The sequence below is a fragment of the Biomphalaria glabrata genome, chromosome 5, assembly GCF_947242115.1.
Source record: "Biomphalaria glabrata chromosome 5, xgBioGlab47.1, whole genome shotgun sequence".
Lineage (NCBI taxonomy): Eukaryota > Metazoa > Mollusca > Gastropoda > Planorbidae > Biomphalaria > Biomphalaria glabrata.
The window spans coordinates 38,915,973-38,935,148 of record NC_074715.1 but is presented as its reverse complement, the minus strand read 5'-3'; the positions used below and the strand labels follow the sequence as shown (position 1 = coordinate 38,935,148).

Here is a 19,176-nt window from a genome sequence, read left to right as displayed (position 1 = left end):
CCCTCCCATAGATGCTTATAATTCTTTTCATGACTCTCTCCCCCTTCCCTCCACTGCCTGTTGGATAGTTTGTGACACTACTCGCTGAGTGTATACCTCTCCTTACCGCCAGCTTATCTTGCGTGATCACATGCAGTGGGCATGGTCTCTGGCTTCAAATTAGCAGCCCACACTTTTTCTTTCATTCATAAGTTATATATTCTAGATATCTCTATCTAGGTCATGTTTATTCATTGAAAAAATCATAGATTTATTAATCCCAATAATATTTCTTAATACGATTTTGCTGTGTTCAAAAAGGAGAATGAGCTGAATTCATTATTATTTGTTTGGACACCCCCTTTTTTAATTTTATTTAACAGCTAACGGTATAAATGTGATTGGAATGTCTTTCTAAAGATGTTTGGAAGCTTATTTTGATATGCCCATCAGCCTACGATCAAACAGGCTCATGATATAGCCTTCATCCCTTACATGGGTATGAATTGCCGGGGGAGGTTAAAACAACAGCTTAACATACATGGTTACCGACAATCTAAATAACTGCCATCTGCTTTGGAAAAACGGAACAAAATTACCAGAACTTATCTAAAATTGGACATGCTCAGTCCCGAATCGTCGATTTTAGCTCCAAACATAAAAACAAATGAATTACAAACAAAAAAAAGCGACCCGTTTAGAAAGGAGAATCCGATGGGGTGTTCAAACTACAAGAGCCTCCTCTAGATTCTAATTAGTAAATTACCCTAAATTTTCTACAAAATGTAAGGTCTAGATTAGAGATCTAGAAAATATAAACTTGTAGTAGAAGTCGTAGTAGATTTTTATTTTGGGTGTCATTTCTTAGATTACGAAAATTGTTTCAGCTGTTTATCTATCTTAATTTTTTTAGTTTATGAAACAGATATATGCAGATATAGATATAGATCTACATCACATACCTATATTACTATCTCTATGATTAGTATCGAAATAGATTCGAATATTTATTACCGGCTCCCAAAAGGGGAATAGCCGCTATTACTTTTTGTGTGGTCTGTCCGTTCGTGCAGTTTAGATCGCAAAAACTAGCTTCTGCTATACATGCTGAATATATTGAAACCCGTATTTTTACCTATGAGAGTAGCTAAACGTTGTTGTTGTTGTTTTTTTAAAGTTTAACCCCCCCCCCTTTCAGCAGGGTTAGAAACTAAAAATTACCTCTTTAGTATTAAAAAAAACTAATTCTCTGAGTGTAGCCAAAGGGGATTTTGAGTTTAACACCCCCCCCCCTTTTCCAGCGGAGTTTGAAGCTAAAAATACCTCTTCAATATAAAAAAAAAAGCAAATTACATATTCTAAAATCTATGAGAGTAGCCAAAGGGATTTTGATTCAAACCCACCGCCCTAAACCCCCCCCCCCCCCCCGGAAAAAAATCCTGGCTACGCCCATGACATTATGAACTAGACCTTTAGATATAATCATCCGACTGTATGGCTACGGTTCGATCTTTTTCTTTTAACATTGTAGAAATATTTATCCATAATAAAATCAGTAATTAATGAATCTGTTTCTTACATAAACGTTAATGCACAATAAAATAATAATAAAAAAAAAGATTTCTATAAATAAATATGTGTGTTTGTATTTTTGCCTTGAATTAAAACCTTTAGAATGGTACCCTTTTAAAAAAATTATATGAACTTATTATATAACGGAAAATCTTACTTACACCGGTATAGTTTAAAATCTCATTAAATAACATAGAATTAGAATTTCAAATTTAGATCTAGCAACCAAATGAAATAGAAACAAAACCGTTGGAGTTTTAAGAAACATTTGACCTCTATAACTATTTTATAGTGTAAAATACATAGGCCTACTTGACTACTAAAATACAACTAACACTATTGCATAACCGTTAAACGCGCAAAGGAAAAAAAAAACTAGGGTGGTCTTATTATTGTCATTGTGGACTGCACACTCAGTAGGCCTACACTATATAGGCCTATACGTGTACGTCTAGACCTATCTGGTCAGGTTGTTAAAATCTGTCGGACACACCGTCTCTACTTTCTGAGCAGGGAGGGTGTGTAACTATTTTAGTGTAAAGATATATATATGAACGCATGCTTAAATTGACTAGCCACGCCAGTGTGTTATTTTCTTGTCTGACCACTCCACATTAAGCAAACACTATTGCAATGAAAAAAATGCAGGGTATATATAGTCTTGTAGTATCATTGACTACACACGTACAGTACACTAGGCCTACATGTGTATGTCTAGCTGACCAAGTTGTTAAAATCACTTGGACACAGTCTATTTACTTTATGGTCAGAGAGGGTGTGGATTAAGATTTTTTTTTCTAGAGTTGTTTATCCTAATGCTTTTAGATCTATTTAGGCCTATAGGCCTATACATAGCTGTCGATTTAGACCTAGATGATGCCTAGATCTCAAAAATAAGTCTTAAGACTATAAATAGGATGTACTTGATGTTCCTGCAGTTAAAAATTATTGGTTGCCGCAAATGAATTGATTAAAACCACTAAATATTGACCTAACCATAGACTATGACCTAACTCACTAATCAGATTCCCACTATAAACAGAAATTAAACACCTCCACGTGGCTCACAAAAAAATTCGGAACAACCCCATTCATAATATTGCATAGAAGCTTTTGGCAAAAAATGTTTAACATTTTATAATACTGCTACAGATTAAACATAATAAAACACCTAGCAGGAACATCCTGGGGAGCTGAAAAGAAAACCTTAAGACAGTTATACACTGGATATGTCAGATCTGTAATGGATAACTGTCTCTCCATACAAGTAGCTGCCAACAAAACCTATCAATCATCATTAGATACAATCCAAAACCATGGCAAGCCTTGCGGTTAATTAGTGGAGGTATGAGAACTACTCCCACAGCAGCCTGTGAAATAGACTCCAATATTGAACCTCTTAAGTTAAGGCGCAACAGAGCAGCATTGAGAGATACAGAAGGTTGGAGGACGATCATCCAAATAAATTACTAACACAGAGAAATAGGAAAAACAACCAAAAAAAAGCAAAAGACTCTGATCCAACTTACTGATGAACTAGCCCTAAAACACCACCTACCCAATAACAGAGAAAAAATTACCAGGTTTTCAAACATTACACCCGGACTAAACTACAAACAACCAACCATCAAAACACATTTACTAAATAACACCTTAACAAAAGAATCAAATCCACTGGAGCTCAAAGTAGGCACGCTTGAAACAATCGAAAGCTATCAAAAAACAGCTATCCATATTTATACAGACGGATCGGCTTTCAAAGCTACCATCAATGCTGGTCTTGGTGCCTTCCTGGTCTTCCCTAAAAATAAACACTTTGAGATAAGCGCACCCTGTGGTGATTACTGCTCAAACTTCCAAGCCGAAATTGAGGCAATTACCATAGCACTCCAGACAGTGGAAAACAAATTATATGAAGGAGTGCAACCACCATCAGATATTGTTGTCTTTACAGACTCCCAATCTACTCTGCAAGCACTTAACAGCAGCACCTCAAACAGCCCAAGAGAGTTGACAACACTCATTGTGATAATCCACCAGATGATATCAAAATTAAATATCAATATTACACTACAGTGGATCCCTGGACACATTGGCATCATGGGAAATGAAAAGGCAGATAAGCTATCAAAGACAGGTTCATCTATGGAACAACCAGATAGACCTGTTAACTACCTCACCCTAAGGTCAATGTTAGTCAACAATCACAAAGAGGAGTGGCTCAACCAATGGGCATCAGGAAACACAGGCAGAGCCATGTACAGAGAAATGACTACGCCTAACAAACTGGACAGTATTAACTTCCTCCCCCGCAAAGAACAATCTACAATCTTCCAACTAAGAACAGGACACACACCGCTATTAAATTACCACCTGAACAAAATAAACTCCACACAACTACCCCTTTGCAGACATTGCGCCCACCCCTTTGAAACCGTAAACCATATCCTCTTTGAATGCCCCTCCCTAATCCACCTTAGGCAGACCCTACTTCCACTACAGCCCAACATAACCAACACCCTTTACGGCAGTGCTGAACAGCTGAAGAAAACAGCACACTTTTTTTCCTTGGCACAGTCTGCAAAAGAGCTCACAGCTCAGCAGCAATAAAGCTGGCTAGAATAATAATAATAATAATAATACTGCTACTTTCAGTTGCAAATATTTACTCCCATAACTTCTACCAGCATCTTACTTTACCCTCTTCAAATGCAGACTGACTAAATAGTTGTTAACTGCATCATTATTTTGATGATCAAAGTTATTGATATCACATGACCAGAAACAGGATTGTGCGTTTTAACCCTGACACATGTTGAAAAGTTTTACAAATTTTAATTATACTTTATAGTTAGTAACTAAAAAAAAATTAATTAAACTACGATTTTAAGTAAACTTTTTTTTTTAGTTAAACAATGGCCTTAATTAATTTCCAACTTTTTAGTTAACTTTTGCCCATCACTATATGCTCCTACATATGTGTGTTTGAGTGTGTGCATCTGTGTGTAAAGAAAAAAAGGGGAAAAAAATTAACCCCCCCCCCCTAGAAAATCCTGCTTACGCCCATGAGGTATCTATTTGAGAAGATGTGGAGAAGACACACAAAATTAACACACATGCATTTTACTGAACTATCGGTGTCATGTTTCTCACTGACTTAAATGATTTCATGTGCATTTGGGAACATGCTTCTGTCATTTATGTTCAGTTTCAAGTTATTTGATGCCACAATGCTTATATATAAACTTAACATAGGCTGGATAGCTTATCTAGAAATAGCTTGGTGCTCCAGACTTCACATTCTGGTGTGTTGGCTAGTAATAGGCCTACACAAAAATAAGTAAAAATGGAAACAGCTACAAGATTGCAGTGCTAAATGCAAAAGTTGAGATTATTTTCAAAATATGTTGAAAATGCCTCTTTTTATTTCCCATCAATCTAAAATTGTTGGTAGACTTTACAACAGAATCACATGGAAAAAAAATGTTATACTGGTCTTCAAGAGATAAGTTATCAGGGAAATAGAATAAGTACCCACTAAAACTAAATCAATTTAAGTGTCCACTACTCCCAAGTCTTCCATTAATCAGATCAAGAGTTCACTTACTCTATTAATCACATTGAGAGTTAACTATTACAATATCAATCAGATTAAATATTCATGAGTACTATATCAATCACATTTACACTTTATGATTGATTATTTCAATCACACTTAAGTTTCACTATTGCTCTGTCAGATAGATTTATTATTCACTATGGCAACTTGTAAGTTTCAGTACTGTAAAGAAAACAAAAATGATAGATTGTAAAATAAATTAAAAAAAAAACATTCAATTTTAAATATAATTTAGACTTTATTAATTTTGTAAATAATACACAGGATCATTGGCATTTCAAAGATAATAAAAATAAGAACTTGAAATGTAAACAAAAATAAAAAAAACAACAAAAAAAAAAGAAATATTTACATACAAATCTACAGTGCAAGGTTTATTGATAATCTTTTGAAAATGCATATATTTGGTGAATTTAAATAAAACCTGTCAGTAGCAATTTTAAATAGCAGTAATTTTTTATATCACAACATGGTTGAAAACTCCTTAATTTTATTATTAAGGAGTTTCACTGGGTCTAAACTGATGGCCAATGTGAAATTCTGAGTAATTTATCTTGGGTCTAGCAGTTTACCCTAAAACTAATATCTTTTAAATATTTTTAATATATTGCCCTTACTCATAAGGTTATATCTTAGCCAAACGTTTTAGTTTAAAAAAAAACATTTGTTATAGAAAGCCTCACAATGACCTGGAGACCAATAGCTCATTGCCACGTCCAGACCTGTGACCTGGCAAGGAGCTATTGGTCTCCACTGCCCACAGGTTGCAATGCTGCATGTCAGTGTTCAGGCCTTTTATGATGATTGGTCTTGGTTTTTGATGATAGGTAAATTGTTTATTTATTGTTTATATCAAAATTCAAAGTACTGCATTAATGCCTCAGATTAGTTAGTTCAAATATAGGTTGCAAATATGGTGTCATCCAATATGTACTTTAATGTACTTAAACAGCTGTAACAGCACATTTGAAAATTTATTTTATGTATATTCATAGGCTTAAATGCACTACAACTCAATACTAGCCAATTCTCAATTTAATTAGGAAATAAGATGGAAAACAAGAAAAATATGAAAATACTTTAAAAAAAAAAATGAAGCTTATTGTATCAATTAGTCATAGTCATGTAATTAAATTTGTAATAGATCTAGAGCAATTAATAAATATTTTTACCAATTGTTTTTGTTTAGCTAAGTAATTTCATGCTTTTAGTTTTCTCAATGTGCTATGATCCTATCAACTGCCAGGACCATTTTGAAAAAGGGGGGGGGGGGGGGGGGAAGAAGGGGGTATCTGAGTGAATGTTACCGTGATCACTTTTTAAATGCTTTTATAAAAAAAAGTTGTACAACTTGAATTCAAACTCGAGGACTCAAACCGCCTCAAGCCAATATACTAATCACAGTGCCAGTAAAGTGCTTATAAAAAAAAGATTTATAGTTACCTATTGTTAATTTTAAAACTTTTAAAAGATGACTTAATTCTCTACACAAAGTATAAAGTTCACTAATTCAATGTATATCACCACATCTGTATAGTACAATTTCTTTCCCTTGTTCAATACCAATAATGAACAAATTGGTTAATTTTTAAAATCTGATACTTGTATTGTCAGGTACAAGAAATAACTGTGCTAAATTTTAACTGGATCCAATATTTACCAGACAGACAGAGTTAATATAAGCTTTGTAAAAAAAAAAAAAAGGACTATTTCGCTAATTTCAATATTTGTTTTGAATAAATCTTTTTTTAATAATTGTTTTTTTCACTGGCAATTATAAAGTCAAGTATTAGGATCATCTGTAAATGTTATATTATATGTAGTTTATCAAACAGCTGATACAGTTAAGAAAATCAGCCATATGTCCTACTTTTTAATTCAGACCATTAAAAGTTTTAATTTGTACATTTGTTCAAATAAATTAATTAGGAATGAGATGAACAACCTTTCATGTGAATCAAACATTTAAATTTATAAGAGAAACCATTGCTGTACAATATAAATTGAAAGTTGGATTACTTTCATTCATAACATCACTTTGTCAACAAAGCATTAGAGTAGAAGCTTTACATCAATATTAAGAAACAATTAGAAATAAAACATTTGATTTTTAGTTTAATAAACAAGCAAACATTGTATCTAATCTAGCTTGTTATTGGCATTATAAAAATATAAGCATTATATCTATAAATATATAATTTACTACAAAAAATAATTACATTTAGTTAAAAGAAAGAAACACTGACCACTTTTCCAAATGATGTAGTTAAAATGCAGACCCATGAGCTTCTATCAATGAACACATGAGTTATTAATGATAATAATTGATCTACTTTTCTTCATTACTAAAGCCTAAAGGATTTTAACTCAGGCATATACATATTTTTTTTTATATAAAATGTTACAAATTATTTCTGTTAACATTCCTATTTGAAAAGTGTCTATCTGTGATCAGACATCTGGTATTTTTGCTTTTATTGCAGCCAACTGTAGAAAAAGAAGAAAAAGTACATTAAATATTTTAGGATGTCCAAGAGTCTATTCAGCTATAAAACCATTTATCAGACATATTTTTTATGAAAAGAAAAGATGGCTAAGCAGTAGTGCTAGCTAGCAGACATCCAGACTGTTATCTACAGTTGGTATTGAACTGGTATCCCCCACAATCGTCTTTACTTCCCAAGGTATGGCAGATATCCATTTGAGTTCGATTCAAAGGCATCATAAAAATTCTATGTTAAAAAAGTCCCAGTCTTCACTAGGATTTGAATCCAAGAACCTACAGTTCATAAGCTGAGAGCATAAATAGTCACAAATCTATAGTTCTAAAAGAAATAAAATAAAATGAAGAGGTAGTCTGCCATCAAGATATGTGTATATACTAAACTTAAGTGGATTACAGTATATAAGGTTATCTAACAAAAATTAATATAACTAGTTTTACTAGTTGACCAGAAAAAGTTTAACCAACTGTTAAACAACAAACAAGTATAAACTACTGTTGCATAGAAGTAATAACTAAAAAAAGTTCTGAGTGAAAAAGATGAGAAAAGATGTATGTGTTGTGAAATGCTGTACTTTGACAATCTTATTAATTTACAGCAAACATAATGCTGGGTTTAATCATCATTCTTTTTCTATTAAAATGAGTTGTAGTGATATGTATGTAAAGGGATATGAATGGGTCAAAATTAAAGCTAAGTGTAAATATGTTATATCAGATATATGAAAAATATTTAAACAATACTGAGAATAAATACATAAAAAGATATTTAGCAAATATGATAAACTAACAATCAAAATAATTTAATCCTTGGAATGTACATGGAAAGAAAAAAATCAAATCTTTTTAAAGAATAGCTTTCATGTCAAAAGAGTCATTTCTAAAGATATAGGAAAGCTTTTTAAGTAGTTAATTATGTGTAATTAATTTTCCTGATGCCACACCATTGTTCCTATTCTTACCTCTTTTTCTGCAAACCTTTTCTTGTTGACCAAAACCTCAGCTTTTTGAGTGTCCCCAATTTTAAGCAACTGCCTAGCCTCCATTTCAAAGCCTAATTTTTCTTTTTGCACTGATGCATAGTAAACTGGAACAGGACAATAAATAGTTGGATGGCAAGATATCAAAAGTACACAATTTAAAAGAAGGATAGATAAATATATATTTCTTAAACATATCTGCAAGTCAAACAATTCAAGGAAACAGTTATAGAATTTTACACTCACACAACATGCTAATTTGTAAACAAATGCATACTGTTCCAAGACAGAAGAGTCAAACAAAAAATATGTAAAAACTCTAGACCACTGCAAACAGTTGCCTACACCTGATATTGGAAGTTAGGTGGCCCAATAAGGTATCTACTCTCAACTTGTGAGAGAGAACCAAGCAAAAACCAATAGCCCAAGATATTAAAAAGTGAAAGTGGAGCTGGATAGGACACACCCTGCAAAAACCAACTACCAATTTTTTGGAATCCACAAGAAATTGGGTAGGCCCAAGCAAGCCTGGAAGGGTCAATAATCAGCGAATGGAATGATTTGGGAGCAGATGAAGATGGCTGCTTTTCCAAGTTTGTTGTGATTAATTAATACACAAACAAATGGATGTAGTCTGACACATTTAAAATTAATACACACAAAATATTTTCAACTAAAATTTTAGTGAAAAGGGGTTTAGAGTTTACTACTGCCAATGAAAGTTTATAGGAATTTCTTGAGATTATAATTTTTTTTCTTTTTGAAGAGTGTAAATTCTTGATTGCATATTCAACTTAAATCATGAGAAATGAATGAAAGAAATCACCTTTCCATGCTTCAGTACCACCTTCCCTAAGCTTTTTTTCCTGAAGATCAATTTTTTCTTGAATTAAAGCACTTTTATTTTTCAGGGCTTGTTTCTGTGTTAGACTTAGACTATCTTTCAATTGAAGTATCTGGCAATATATAAATATTTATCAAAACTAAAATTTATTTACTTATACAATTATTATTCCTAATATTACACAAAATATAGTTGGCAAGTTATATGTTCCTTAGAAGAATTTTAAAGTGTCTCTGAAATTGAAATTCTAATTATTTTTTTTTTACAACTTATAATAAATAATCAATACTCAATGAATTTTATAAGAATGTTCTTTAGAAAGTTATGCTATAAAGATATTTAATGATTTCATAATTTACTATATAATTTTCAAATGTAAATGTTGATAGTGAAAGTTTAAAAAAAAAGAAAACTGCTATTTTTAAATGTGGGTTACATAAAAATCTATACCTGTTTGTCTAGCATTTGTTTTTCAAGGCGCAAAACTTCCATGCACAGAGTTCCAGGACTAGTGGAAGATAGAAAAGGATGAATGTTTATTACAATAACCTAATAATAACGATAAAGTAAACTAAAACATTACAAAGCTCATGCATTTACAGTATATAGATGATTTAGTTCATAATTAGTTTACTACAAATTTTGCCTGTATCCCACTAGCAGATGTTAAGGGATGCTATTGAATACAAAGTGCATACATACATTTTTTAAATCTAAAAATGACAAGAAAGTTAAATTTATACAGTTATACTGAAGATAAAGAGTAGCATCACTTAGTGAGATAAAAGTTTGCAGGGTTGCTGCTACATCTTTTAGACAGCTTATTATTGTAAGCTAACTAGGAGTTAATATTTACTGGTAGACAAAAGCCTGATAGGCAGGCTATAGATTTGTTATTTTACTTTGGTCCAGCAAGTTTTAGCTGTTTGTTTAATCACTCCTAGCATTTCATTCCTTATGGTATTTAAACATTTGTTTGTTTTTCAACTGTGTAAGTTTGTTATAAAATCAAGACCCAACATTTTATCTTCTTTAGGCAAGATTTCATTGTGTGTATTGGTATATAAATTTCCATTATAAGCAAGAAAATCTTGCATGTGTCCCACTTTTAAATGTAAGACATAATTTTTTAGAGAAAGTCAAAACAAAGACCTTAGCAATACTTAAGATAAAAAAGCTATAATCTACTGCATGGTAATGTTAACATGACAGTACAACTGTAACACACAGTTAAGATTATTTATTTGAGAAACATTACAATTTATAAATGATTTCAAGTGAATTAATAGCTGTAACAATAAAACATTATTTATAAACTAGCAATTATTATTTCTAAAAATATGTACATGTTTTTTTGGTACTGTAAGCAGTAAAATAATACACAACTTATTTGATTTAGATCTGATCACATCAAAATAATTTTGGCAATTCAATAGAATTAGGTGCCATAATACTTTGTTTAAGAGATTAATAGAATCACATAGAGTTTTAAAAAGTCTTTCCAAAAGATTAATATGCGCATTAAAATGAACTTAATAAACTTGAAAAAAAAAATAACTTGATCACTTTTGTTTTGAATGTTTTCAATACAATGTTATTTTTTAATTATCTGCACCCTTTCACATGTGTGCGGTCAAGCAGGACTCATCACTTTAATAAGAATATACTGACTAACTTATAATGAGAATGTCAATAGAATTATTTTTATACTTCATACTGACATTGATAAAATTCATAAGTTTACGAAATAAATAAATATGTCAGCTGCTTTAATACCAAGTACACAAAAGAAAACATATTCCTGAGTTCAATTATTTGAAGGTTTGTACTCTCATAAATTAGAAAAAAAGATATGCCTTTAAATAAATTTTTTTCAGCAATTTGTTAATTGAAATTGTAAAATCTTTTCTAATAATTATAGTTTTTACACAGCACTACTTTCATGCTTTTAGCATGCTCAGAGCGCTATGGTCCAATCTCACTTGTGGGGAACAGTGGGGGAGGGGGAAAGGGGGTATCTGGGAAAAGGTTTTCTGTGCTGCCTTTGGGCACTCAGTAAACACAACTCTGCTTGAGTCAGGCATCGAACCTTCATAGCTAGCCAAGACAAGCCTAGATCAAGCGTACTTAGCCTCTCAACACCTTGAATGTTCTCATTGTGCTATGAGAATCCTCACAATAATCAAGAGGTTACATATATGGGCATAATGTAAAACATATTTATTTGGACGGAAATAGATCCATAAACAATAATCAATATGAACAATGAAATATAGTTGTATACATGGGCACAAGATTGCCTATAAAAGAGATTAATTTGAAAAATCTAACTCCCAATAAAAGAGATTAGTTTGAAAAATCTAACTCCATGCTTAATTGTTTTTGTAAAGTTTGTCTTTTCAGTAATATTTCAGGCCAGAACTTATAATACTCAAAATGCTATAAGTTTAAAAAATTGCTTTTCAAAAATAACTATAATTTTTTTAAAAGAAAATTACAGTAACAATATGTGTTGCTTGTTGATTTACAATGTCAATTTGTATAAAATTAGGTACCAGTACTTTAAATACATAAACTTGGTACAGCAACAATAATAACCTTTGCATTTTGGCACTCAATAGCAGTATATTACACTGTACATTTGTAGCAAGAAAAAAAAGCCTTAGTAGCAATCAGTACTATAGTCCCAACAAAGTATTATTACTAATGAAAAGAATCTGACAGTAACATTGAATACAATTTCTCAAGTCAACTTGGTATGAGATGAGGTGATCCAATATAAACCCATGCACTAGGATAGAGTACAAACTTTGGAACGCCTGAAGGGAATATAGAAACAAATGGCAAAACTATTAGCACCATGTGTTGGCTATGCCTAAATAAGCAGGCGAATAATTGATGATTAACTTGAAAATCAAACTTGAAGATTATTGGCATTTTTCTTTCTATTTCTATGGATGGGCAGTTGCTTTTAATTTTATTATGATCCTTAAAACTGAATTTCCAGTAAGAGCTCAGTGACAGAATGATTCAGATTTGAAGTTTAAAGTCTCAGTAAGTTTTTAATGATGTATTCTTTGATATTTGGAATAAACAGCTATTTTATTATAAAAAGTTGATTATGTTAAAGAGTAAAGTTGTAATTAGCTTATAGGTTTAAGGCTTAAAAGTAGTTCAAAATAAGTGTTAAAATAAACAAATAGTATTTCCCTCACTATTACTACTGATTTTAAAACAACAGTAAAAAAAATAAATAAATTGATATATTAAAAAATGTAATAAATTTATAAATTAAAAAAATACAAGTGTTATTCTACAATATAATTCAGTGTGATAAAAATAAAAAGTAAAAACAAAAAAAACAAACACAAATGAATTAGGGACTAAGTAATCTATCAATTATACAATGTTTAAAAAAAACAATTTTAGTAAATTAAATGAAGTTTTTCTTTATGAAATTTTTTTCTTTTAAGCAAATATCAAATAAGGTTGATCAATCTACCTTTTAGTGTGAAATTATTCAAATAAATAACAGTGTAACTTTATAATATCAATCAAAATAAACAGTAAATGAAAGGCTGTAATTGTATTGTTGACTGACAAACCAAAACAACAATATTACCAGTGTTGATAGAATAAGCCTGGAAAACTGGTTATTGATAAGATGATTAGAATGATAGTTTAATTTTAGTAGTAGGTCCTTAAAGATATGTGGCTTTTATAATACAACCAGCTGCACTATGTTGTGTTACAATGAATTAGGGAGAGCTTTGCATTAGTTTTGCTCTTTTTTATAGTTGATATATGTTGAGCAGGGGAAAGGAATCATCTCCTTAATTTCTATTCTATGGTTAGAGATGGAAAATACTCACTTATTACCATTAAATGGTGCTAGGTGTTGCTTTGTGTCAAGTGGGTTAATGCTAGAAGTATTTATCTATACATTTCTCTAAAACGGTGTCAGATGGCAAAATACTTCTCTTGACAACAGTCAATGAAGTGAAGAAAGAAAATACTCAGAATGTTATGTCCATCTGAAAAGTGCTGTTTGACAATACTTTTTGTTTGACCTTACAGTATTTCAGAATACTTTTATAAACCTGGTGGTGACACAGATGGAGGTAGTGCTGTGTGTGATTTTAGACTATGCAAATCGCCCCAGGCCAGTGCTAGACGAGCGGTCAACCGTGACAAGTGACAGTACACACCAGTTTGGGACGGACCTGTCTTGTAAATATTACTCATGGCAAATGTAATCAACCGAAGTGGTCAAGCAACATTCCATCTAGTTCTAGAAGACCTGTAGGGACCCTATATAATGTTACCTCGCAATGTGACCAGTAGGAGGCGAAGTCAGCACAGTGTGTCTGGGAGAGAGGCAAGGTTTTTGTACAGTCAGTGTAATGTTGCCAATTGTACAGTTTGGCTGTGATGTATTTGAAATTAAACTGTTTGGAGCCCTGAGTTGTAAAGTTAGTTAGAGTTAGTTGTGTTGTGTGATTGCAGTTTTCAGAGAGCCTGGATAGTGAGAAACGTAACAATACAGAGGAATTGTAGCAGTCAGTGACAAGAAGCAAAACAAATGACGAGCCATTTTTACAAAGCTTATATCAACTCACTCTGTCTATTTGTCTGTATTGTCTATTGTAAGATGTTTGATCATGTTTTTTCTCCAATTTACCATTCTGGTATTAAGTTAAAACTTTGCACAATTGTTCATTGAACCTGACAAGACAAGAATTTATTTTTCAAAAATCAGTTAATTAATTATTGGTTACTAATTATTTTGTTTGATTTCAAAATAAGGGGAATAAATGCTACTTAATGAGAGATGTGGATATATATATATATATAGAGAGAGAGATTTAGTCCCCATATTATGTTCTGAGACGATTTTGCTCCCACTTCCCATTCTCAAATCAAGTTGAAAATTTGCATAATTATTAATAGTCAATAACAATACATGAATCAATCTATAAAATTAACCAATTAATTAAACATTTAGTACTAATTAATTCACAGCTGGGAGTACTAGCTCTCGATCACTCCTCATGGCATAAAGCTGTGAGTCTCGGAGTCTTGAGATTTGAAGCAAAAAGAGTGGCCAGTGTGAAAGAGCGCCGAACCAACAAAAAGTTGAGAGAAGAAGCAGGCCTATCTGCAACTGACCTAACCCACCCATGTCACGTATGCAGACAGCTTTTTAAGTGAGGATTGTACTTAACAGCCATCTTCGAGTCCATGGGAAATGAGATCATCTTCAACCATGAAGGAGGAGCTATATATATATATATATACTGATAAATTAATTTTGTTTTATGTAGCAGAATGGGAGCAAAACCATGTAATTTTCAAATAAATGGCTGTAATTAGCAGTTCTTTCCTTTAGATAAGCTTTGTTTTTAAATGTCCTAATTTAGAAATGGAGGAAGTCTTGAGAAGTTTGACATAATGATGTCTAAGTGGGAAATGATTTTCCTTTACAAATACACATATATAACTGTTCAATTTAGTTGAAAAAAAAAAGAAGAAAAAAAGAAACAAAACATAAATATATTCTTATAACATCGTATGTAGGGATACAAATGTACTGACACATTTAAAGGTACAATAATATCACTATAAAAATAATGTATGAGGAATTCTTTACATAACTTTTTCATTAACATGACCAAAAGATAATAACAAATCACTAGAACAATTTATTTCTTAAAAATTCATCTTTTTACATCCTTAGTTTCTTTCAACTTTTTATTCTGATTGAAATATACTCACAAGATTCTTGCTTTTAGTTTAAAAAAAAAGTAAAAACATCTATTTCAACTTTGGAGTGTGCTACTTACTTTATAACAAATCAAATAAATTACCACACACAAAAATGTCTACCAGCTGTCCCCTAATTTATTTGCATTGAATTCAATAAACAAAAATGTTGTTAGTTATATTACTTGTCAAAGTAATAATGGAAAGAAATAAAGTAAAATTATAAAAAATAAACTGTATGAACTAAAGCAATAAACAGGGCATCTAGAAACAAAAAATGTATGAACTAAAGCAATAAACAGGGCATCTAGAAACAAAAAATGTATGAACTAAAGCAATAAACAGGGCATCTAGAAACAAAAAATGTATGAACTAAAGCAATAAACAGGGCATCTAGAAACAAAAAATGTATGAACTAAAGCAATAAACAGGGCATCTAGAAAACAAAAAATGAAATGAAACTGAGCTTGTATAACATCTTCTAAACTGAGTTATTGAAACAACAAGGAAAAACAAAATGCCTTAACATAATTCAAACTTGATCATGAACGGTATATGTTAAAAAAAATGTTTCTTGATTATATGCACTAGCCATGGAATTGATATAAATTAACGCTTTAGAGAAATAAAAGTGTTTTTATCAATGTAGTAAATTTCATGCCAACAATAGCTGTCTTGTAACATAATAAATTTTAAAAAATTTCACAGGTAGAATCATACAAGTGAAAATAAATTTCTGAAAGGTTTGAAACATTAAAAATCTTAATTGTTTACATTGATTTTATTACCCCCCTCACCTCCCAAATAGTAGTGATGGAAATAATGCTATGCATGGTATTGAAAAATAAGAAAAATACAATTACTCAAAAACTAAATATATATAAAGATCTGAGATTTCTATGTTGAACTAAATCAAACATCTGGTGTGCTTTAGTGTAGAGAAACTGATAAATAAGAAGCTTGTTTTGTATACTAGATATGTTGATATTTGTGCAATGTGCAAGCAATCACAAGATTTTCATGCAATAATTCAATAATGATCTCACCTTTGAGTTTTTTGGGCCTAATGAAAAAAAAAAAAAAAGAATCATTAGATATATAGTAGCACATAGTACAGTGATGCCCAAAATACGTCCCAAGGGCCGGACATGGCTCCATCCGCCCGCCAAAACAAAGGCTCAAAGTGTAGTGAATCCCCCCACGCCAAAAAAAATTGAAAAAAAATTATCTTTCTGTATGTGAGTTCCTCAGTCTTTTTTCTATGCATTGTGGTACTGACAACAAGTTTTAGAAAGAAAGTGTGGCACTATTTAAAGAACATAAGATTCAATATCATAACACAAATTGGAAATTTGTTGTGATTACAAGGATTTTTATTTCAATTAAAAAAAAAAATATGGTAGCATTCTTGGTTTGAGCTGCAAATAAATTACGCCAAGCATGGAGGATTGATGAGAATATTTACCAACAAAGACATTAGAAAATGAGTCTGCTGTAAAACTAGCTACAGAGCTGCTCACACTATCAATAGGAAAACAAAGCCATTTTCCTACTGCAAATGCGTAAAAAAGTGATTGCTAAGCATGAGTCCTTAAAAGAAGTATGCAGTTGAAGTTGTCTCATGATATAAAGGGAGTGAAAGATGTTGAAAATATTTAATAAAAACTAAGAGACAGGGCAGCAGATTAAGAAACATTCTCTATTTCCACTGACAAGTCCACCAACATTTCCAGTAACTGGTCAAACTTTTGGTATTTATTCACATAACAAACAGCAATTTTGAAATCATAAAAAGGTTAGTAGCTATGATGTGCATGCATGGGACCACCACTGGCAAAGACCTGATAAAGTTTCAACTATGACAGAGGATCTTTTACTTTCTTGGGAGAAATTATTTGGAGTGACTACTGATGGTGTCAGAAGTATGGATGAATGGGTGATACAGCGAACTGACAGAAAGTTATTACAAAAGTTGTCAAGTCAAACGGAACTGAGTTACTGAGGCTTCATTACATCTTTTCCCAAGAAAATCTCTGTGGCAGGTATTGAATCTGGACCATGTGAGAATGATTGTATTCATCACTATAAATATCAACAACGATCTCAGGCATTAAACCACAGAACATTCAAAGATTTTAAGACAGAAATGGAGCCTGAATATGAAGGTGTTAACCCAAGTAGAGTTACTAAAATGTTTTTTTTATTTGAGACATGAAATGTAACTTTTTAAGACAAAGGATTAAAGAAAGTGTCTCAACTGAACACTCCCTCATGACTATTTTATATACATCACATCACATCTGAAAAAAACACCAAACCACAAGGGAAAGACAAGTTCAATGAATTGATTTCACATGTGTATGCTGACATAAGCAACTTCCAAACAAAATTGCAACTTTGCATTCAGCAGGTAAAAAGAACCCACATTGTCTACTTCCCAACCTCCACTGCCCTAGAAAATGATCAGCAGCTGAAGGTGTCTATCCTAAAAGAAAAAATGAGCCAACTTTTGAAGCTCTTGAAGGATATTTACATAGAAAGACTTTCGGATTTTCATATTTTAAAAATGAAATATGTCTTATCGAAAATCCATCTGCACCCTATGTGTCAACTGCCTTGCAAGACCTGCAACTGATTGACTTACAAAGCAAGACATTCATGCTTTACAAATTTTGAGTAATGCAGACAACAGATTTCTATTCCATGTTACCTGCACAAACTTTTTCAAATTGATTAAGTATTTATTTCCTTTGTTTTTTTTGTTGATGTGGCCCATGAGAAGAGCAGTGGAAATTAAAATGGTCCACAGGCCGAATCAGGTTGGACATCACCGTTATAGGACATAAATTTATTAAATAGAAATATGAAATAAACAGAAAAACTTTAGAAGTAATCAAATATTTTAAGTTCTGAGAAGTGAGAAAGTCAAAGGTTTAACAATAATAAATGTAATTTAAAAAAATTGACGGTGAACAAAAAACTAACCTTTACATCTGCTTGACTCTGAAACAAATAAAAAAATAAAATAGTATATTTGTGAAGATAAATGGAAGAGTGTGCCAATATTTTCTCTTATTACTAGCAATCATTCTGAGTATTATCTTAAACACTTTGAAAAAAAAGTAAAATAATAAAGAAAAATCACTCTTACTTTTGATCCTAATGTTCGAATGAATTGATCAATAACTAGCCATTTTTCTTTCACCTCATCCACCTGTTTGTTTTTAAATGGATCTCTGATTCGAACCTTTACCTCTAATTTACCACCTACAGATTTTCTTCCTTCCATCAACTGTTGACAAAAAAATAAGATCTGTATATTTAAAGAGTAAAATATTGTTTCAATCAATTTCTATGTTCTTATGCTTAAACCTTTTGTATTCAATGTATAATAGATTATAATAATGTAATGGATGTGTCACCAAAGAGATCCAGTGTTTATATAATATGATAAATACTGACTCAGGCTTGCTGTTATCACCAGAAGTAGTACAGGTTTCAGGTGCCTCTTTACCTATAACTGGCAAGTAAGCCAGTAAGCTCAGGACAGGAGAGGCTCATTAGCCTTCACTGACTACCACCCTAGAAGGAAAACTCTGAATCCTAACCACTGCTAAGTTAACCCTGAGAAAAATCAGGAGCTGGTGACCCTTAGGCAGTTTGAAACACACAGTGCTACATCATGGCAGAACCTGAAATGTTACTCATACCAAACTGTAACTGGGTATTTGACATTCCTTAGTACACATTGGCTACATGTCGAGGGAGGAACTGATGTGTAGGCAACAAAGTTCCTACCATAGCTAATGTGTAGGCTTTAATATTATTACATTCAAAGCCCTACTCTTGCTCTAGGAGATATGATATACTTGCTCTAGAACTGAAGGAGGATAACCTTATATGACTACAGATAAAT

The 19,176-nt window shown here is 31.9% G+C and overlaps 2 protein-coding genes across 4 annotated transcripts in view; both read right to left on the bottom strand.

Moving 5' to 3' along the window:
- Positions 1–904, bottom strand: part of LOC106058973 (uncharacterized) — a 29,029-nt gene extending 28,125 nt beyond the window's left edge. The window contains exon 1 of the mRNA XM_056029309.1: positions 746–904. The gene's annotated coding sequence lies outside the window, so the exon portion shown is untranslated. The remainder of the gene's footprint in view (positions 1–745) is intronic.
- Positions 905–5,388: 4,484 nt separating this feature from the next.
- Positions 5,389–19,176, bottom strand: part of LOC106059185 (coiled-coil and C2 domain-containing protein 1-like) — a 31,658-nt gene continuing 17,870 nt past the window's right edge. Inside the window, exons 23-30 of one of the 3 annotated variants that reach the window (XM_056029567.1) lie at positions 18,412–18,552; positions 18,246–18,263; positions 16,307–16,323; positions 13,120–13,146; positions 9,948–10,005; positions 9,480–9,609; positions 8,636–8,760; positions 5,389–7,657 (exon numbers count right to left, since the gene is read on the bottom strand). In XM_056029567.1, coding sequence (XP_055885542.1) covers positions 7,622–7,657; positions 8,636–8,760; positions 9,480–9,609; positions 9,948–10,005; positions 13,120–13,146; positions 16,307–16,323; positions 18,246–18,263; positions 18,412–18,552 — 552 coding nt within the window. In that variant the 3' untranslated portion in view covers positions 5,389–7,621. Of the gene's footprint in view, positions 7,658–8,635; positions 8,761–9,479; positions 9,610–9,947; positions 10,006–10,030; positions 12,317–13,119; positions 13,147–16,306; positions 16,324–18,245; positions 18,264–18,411; positions 18,553–19,176 lie in introns of those variants that run through there. The other 2 variants (XM_056029568.1, XM_056029569.1) reach the window with 2 other exon arrangements.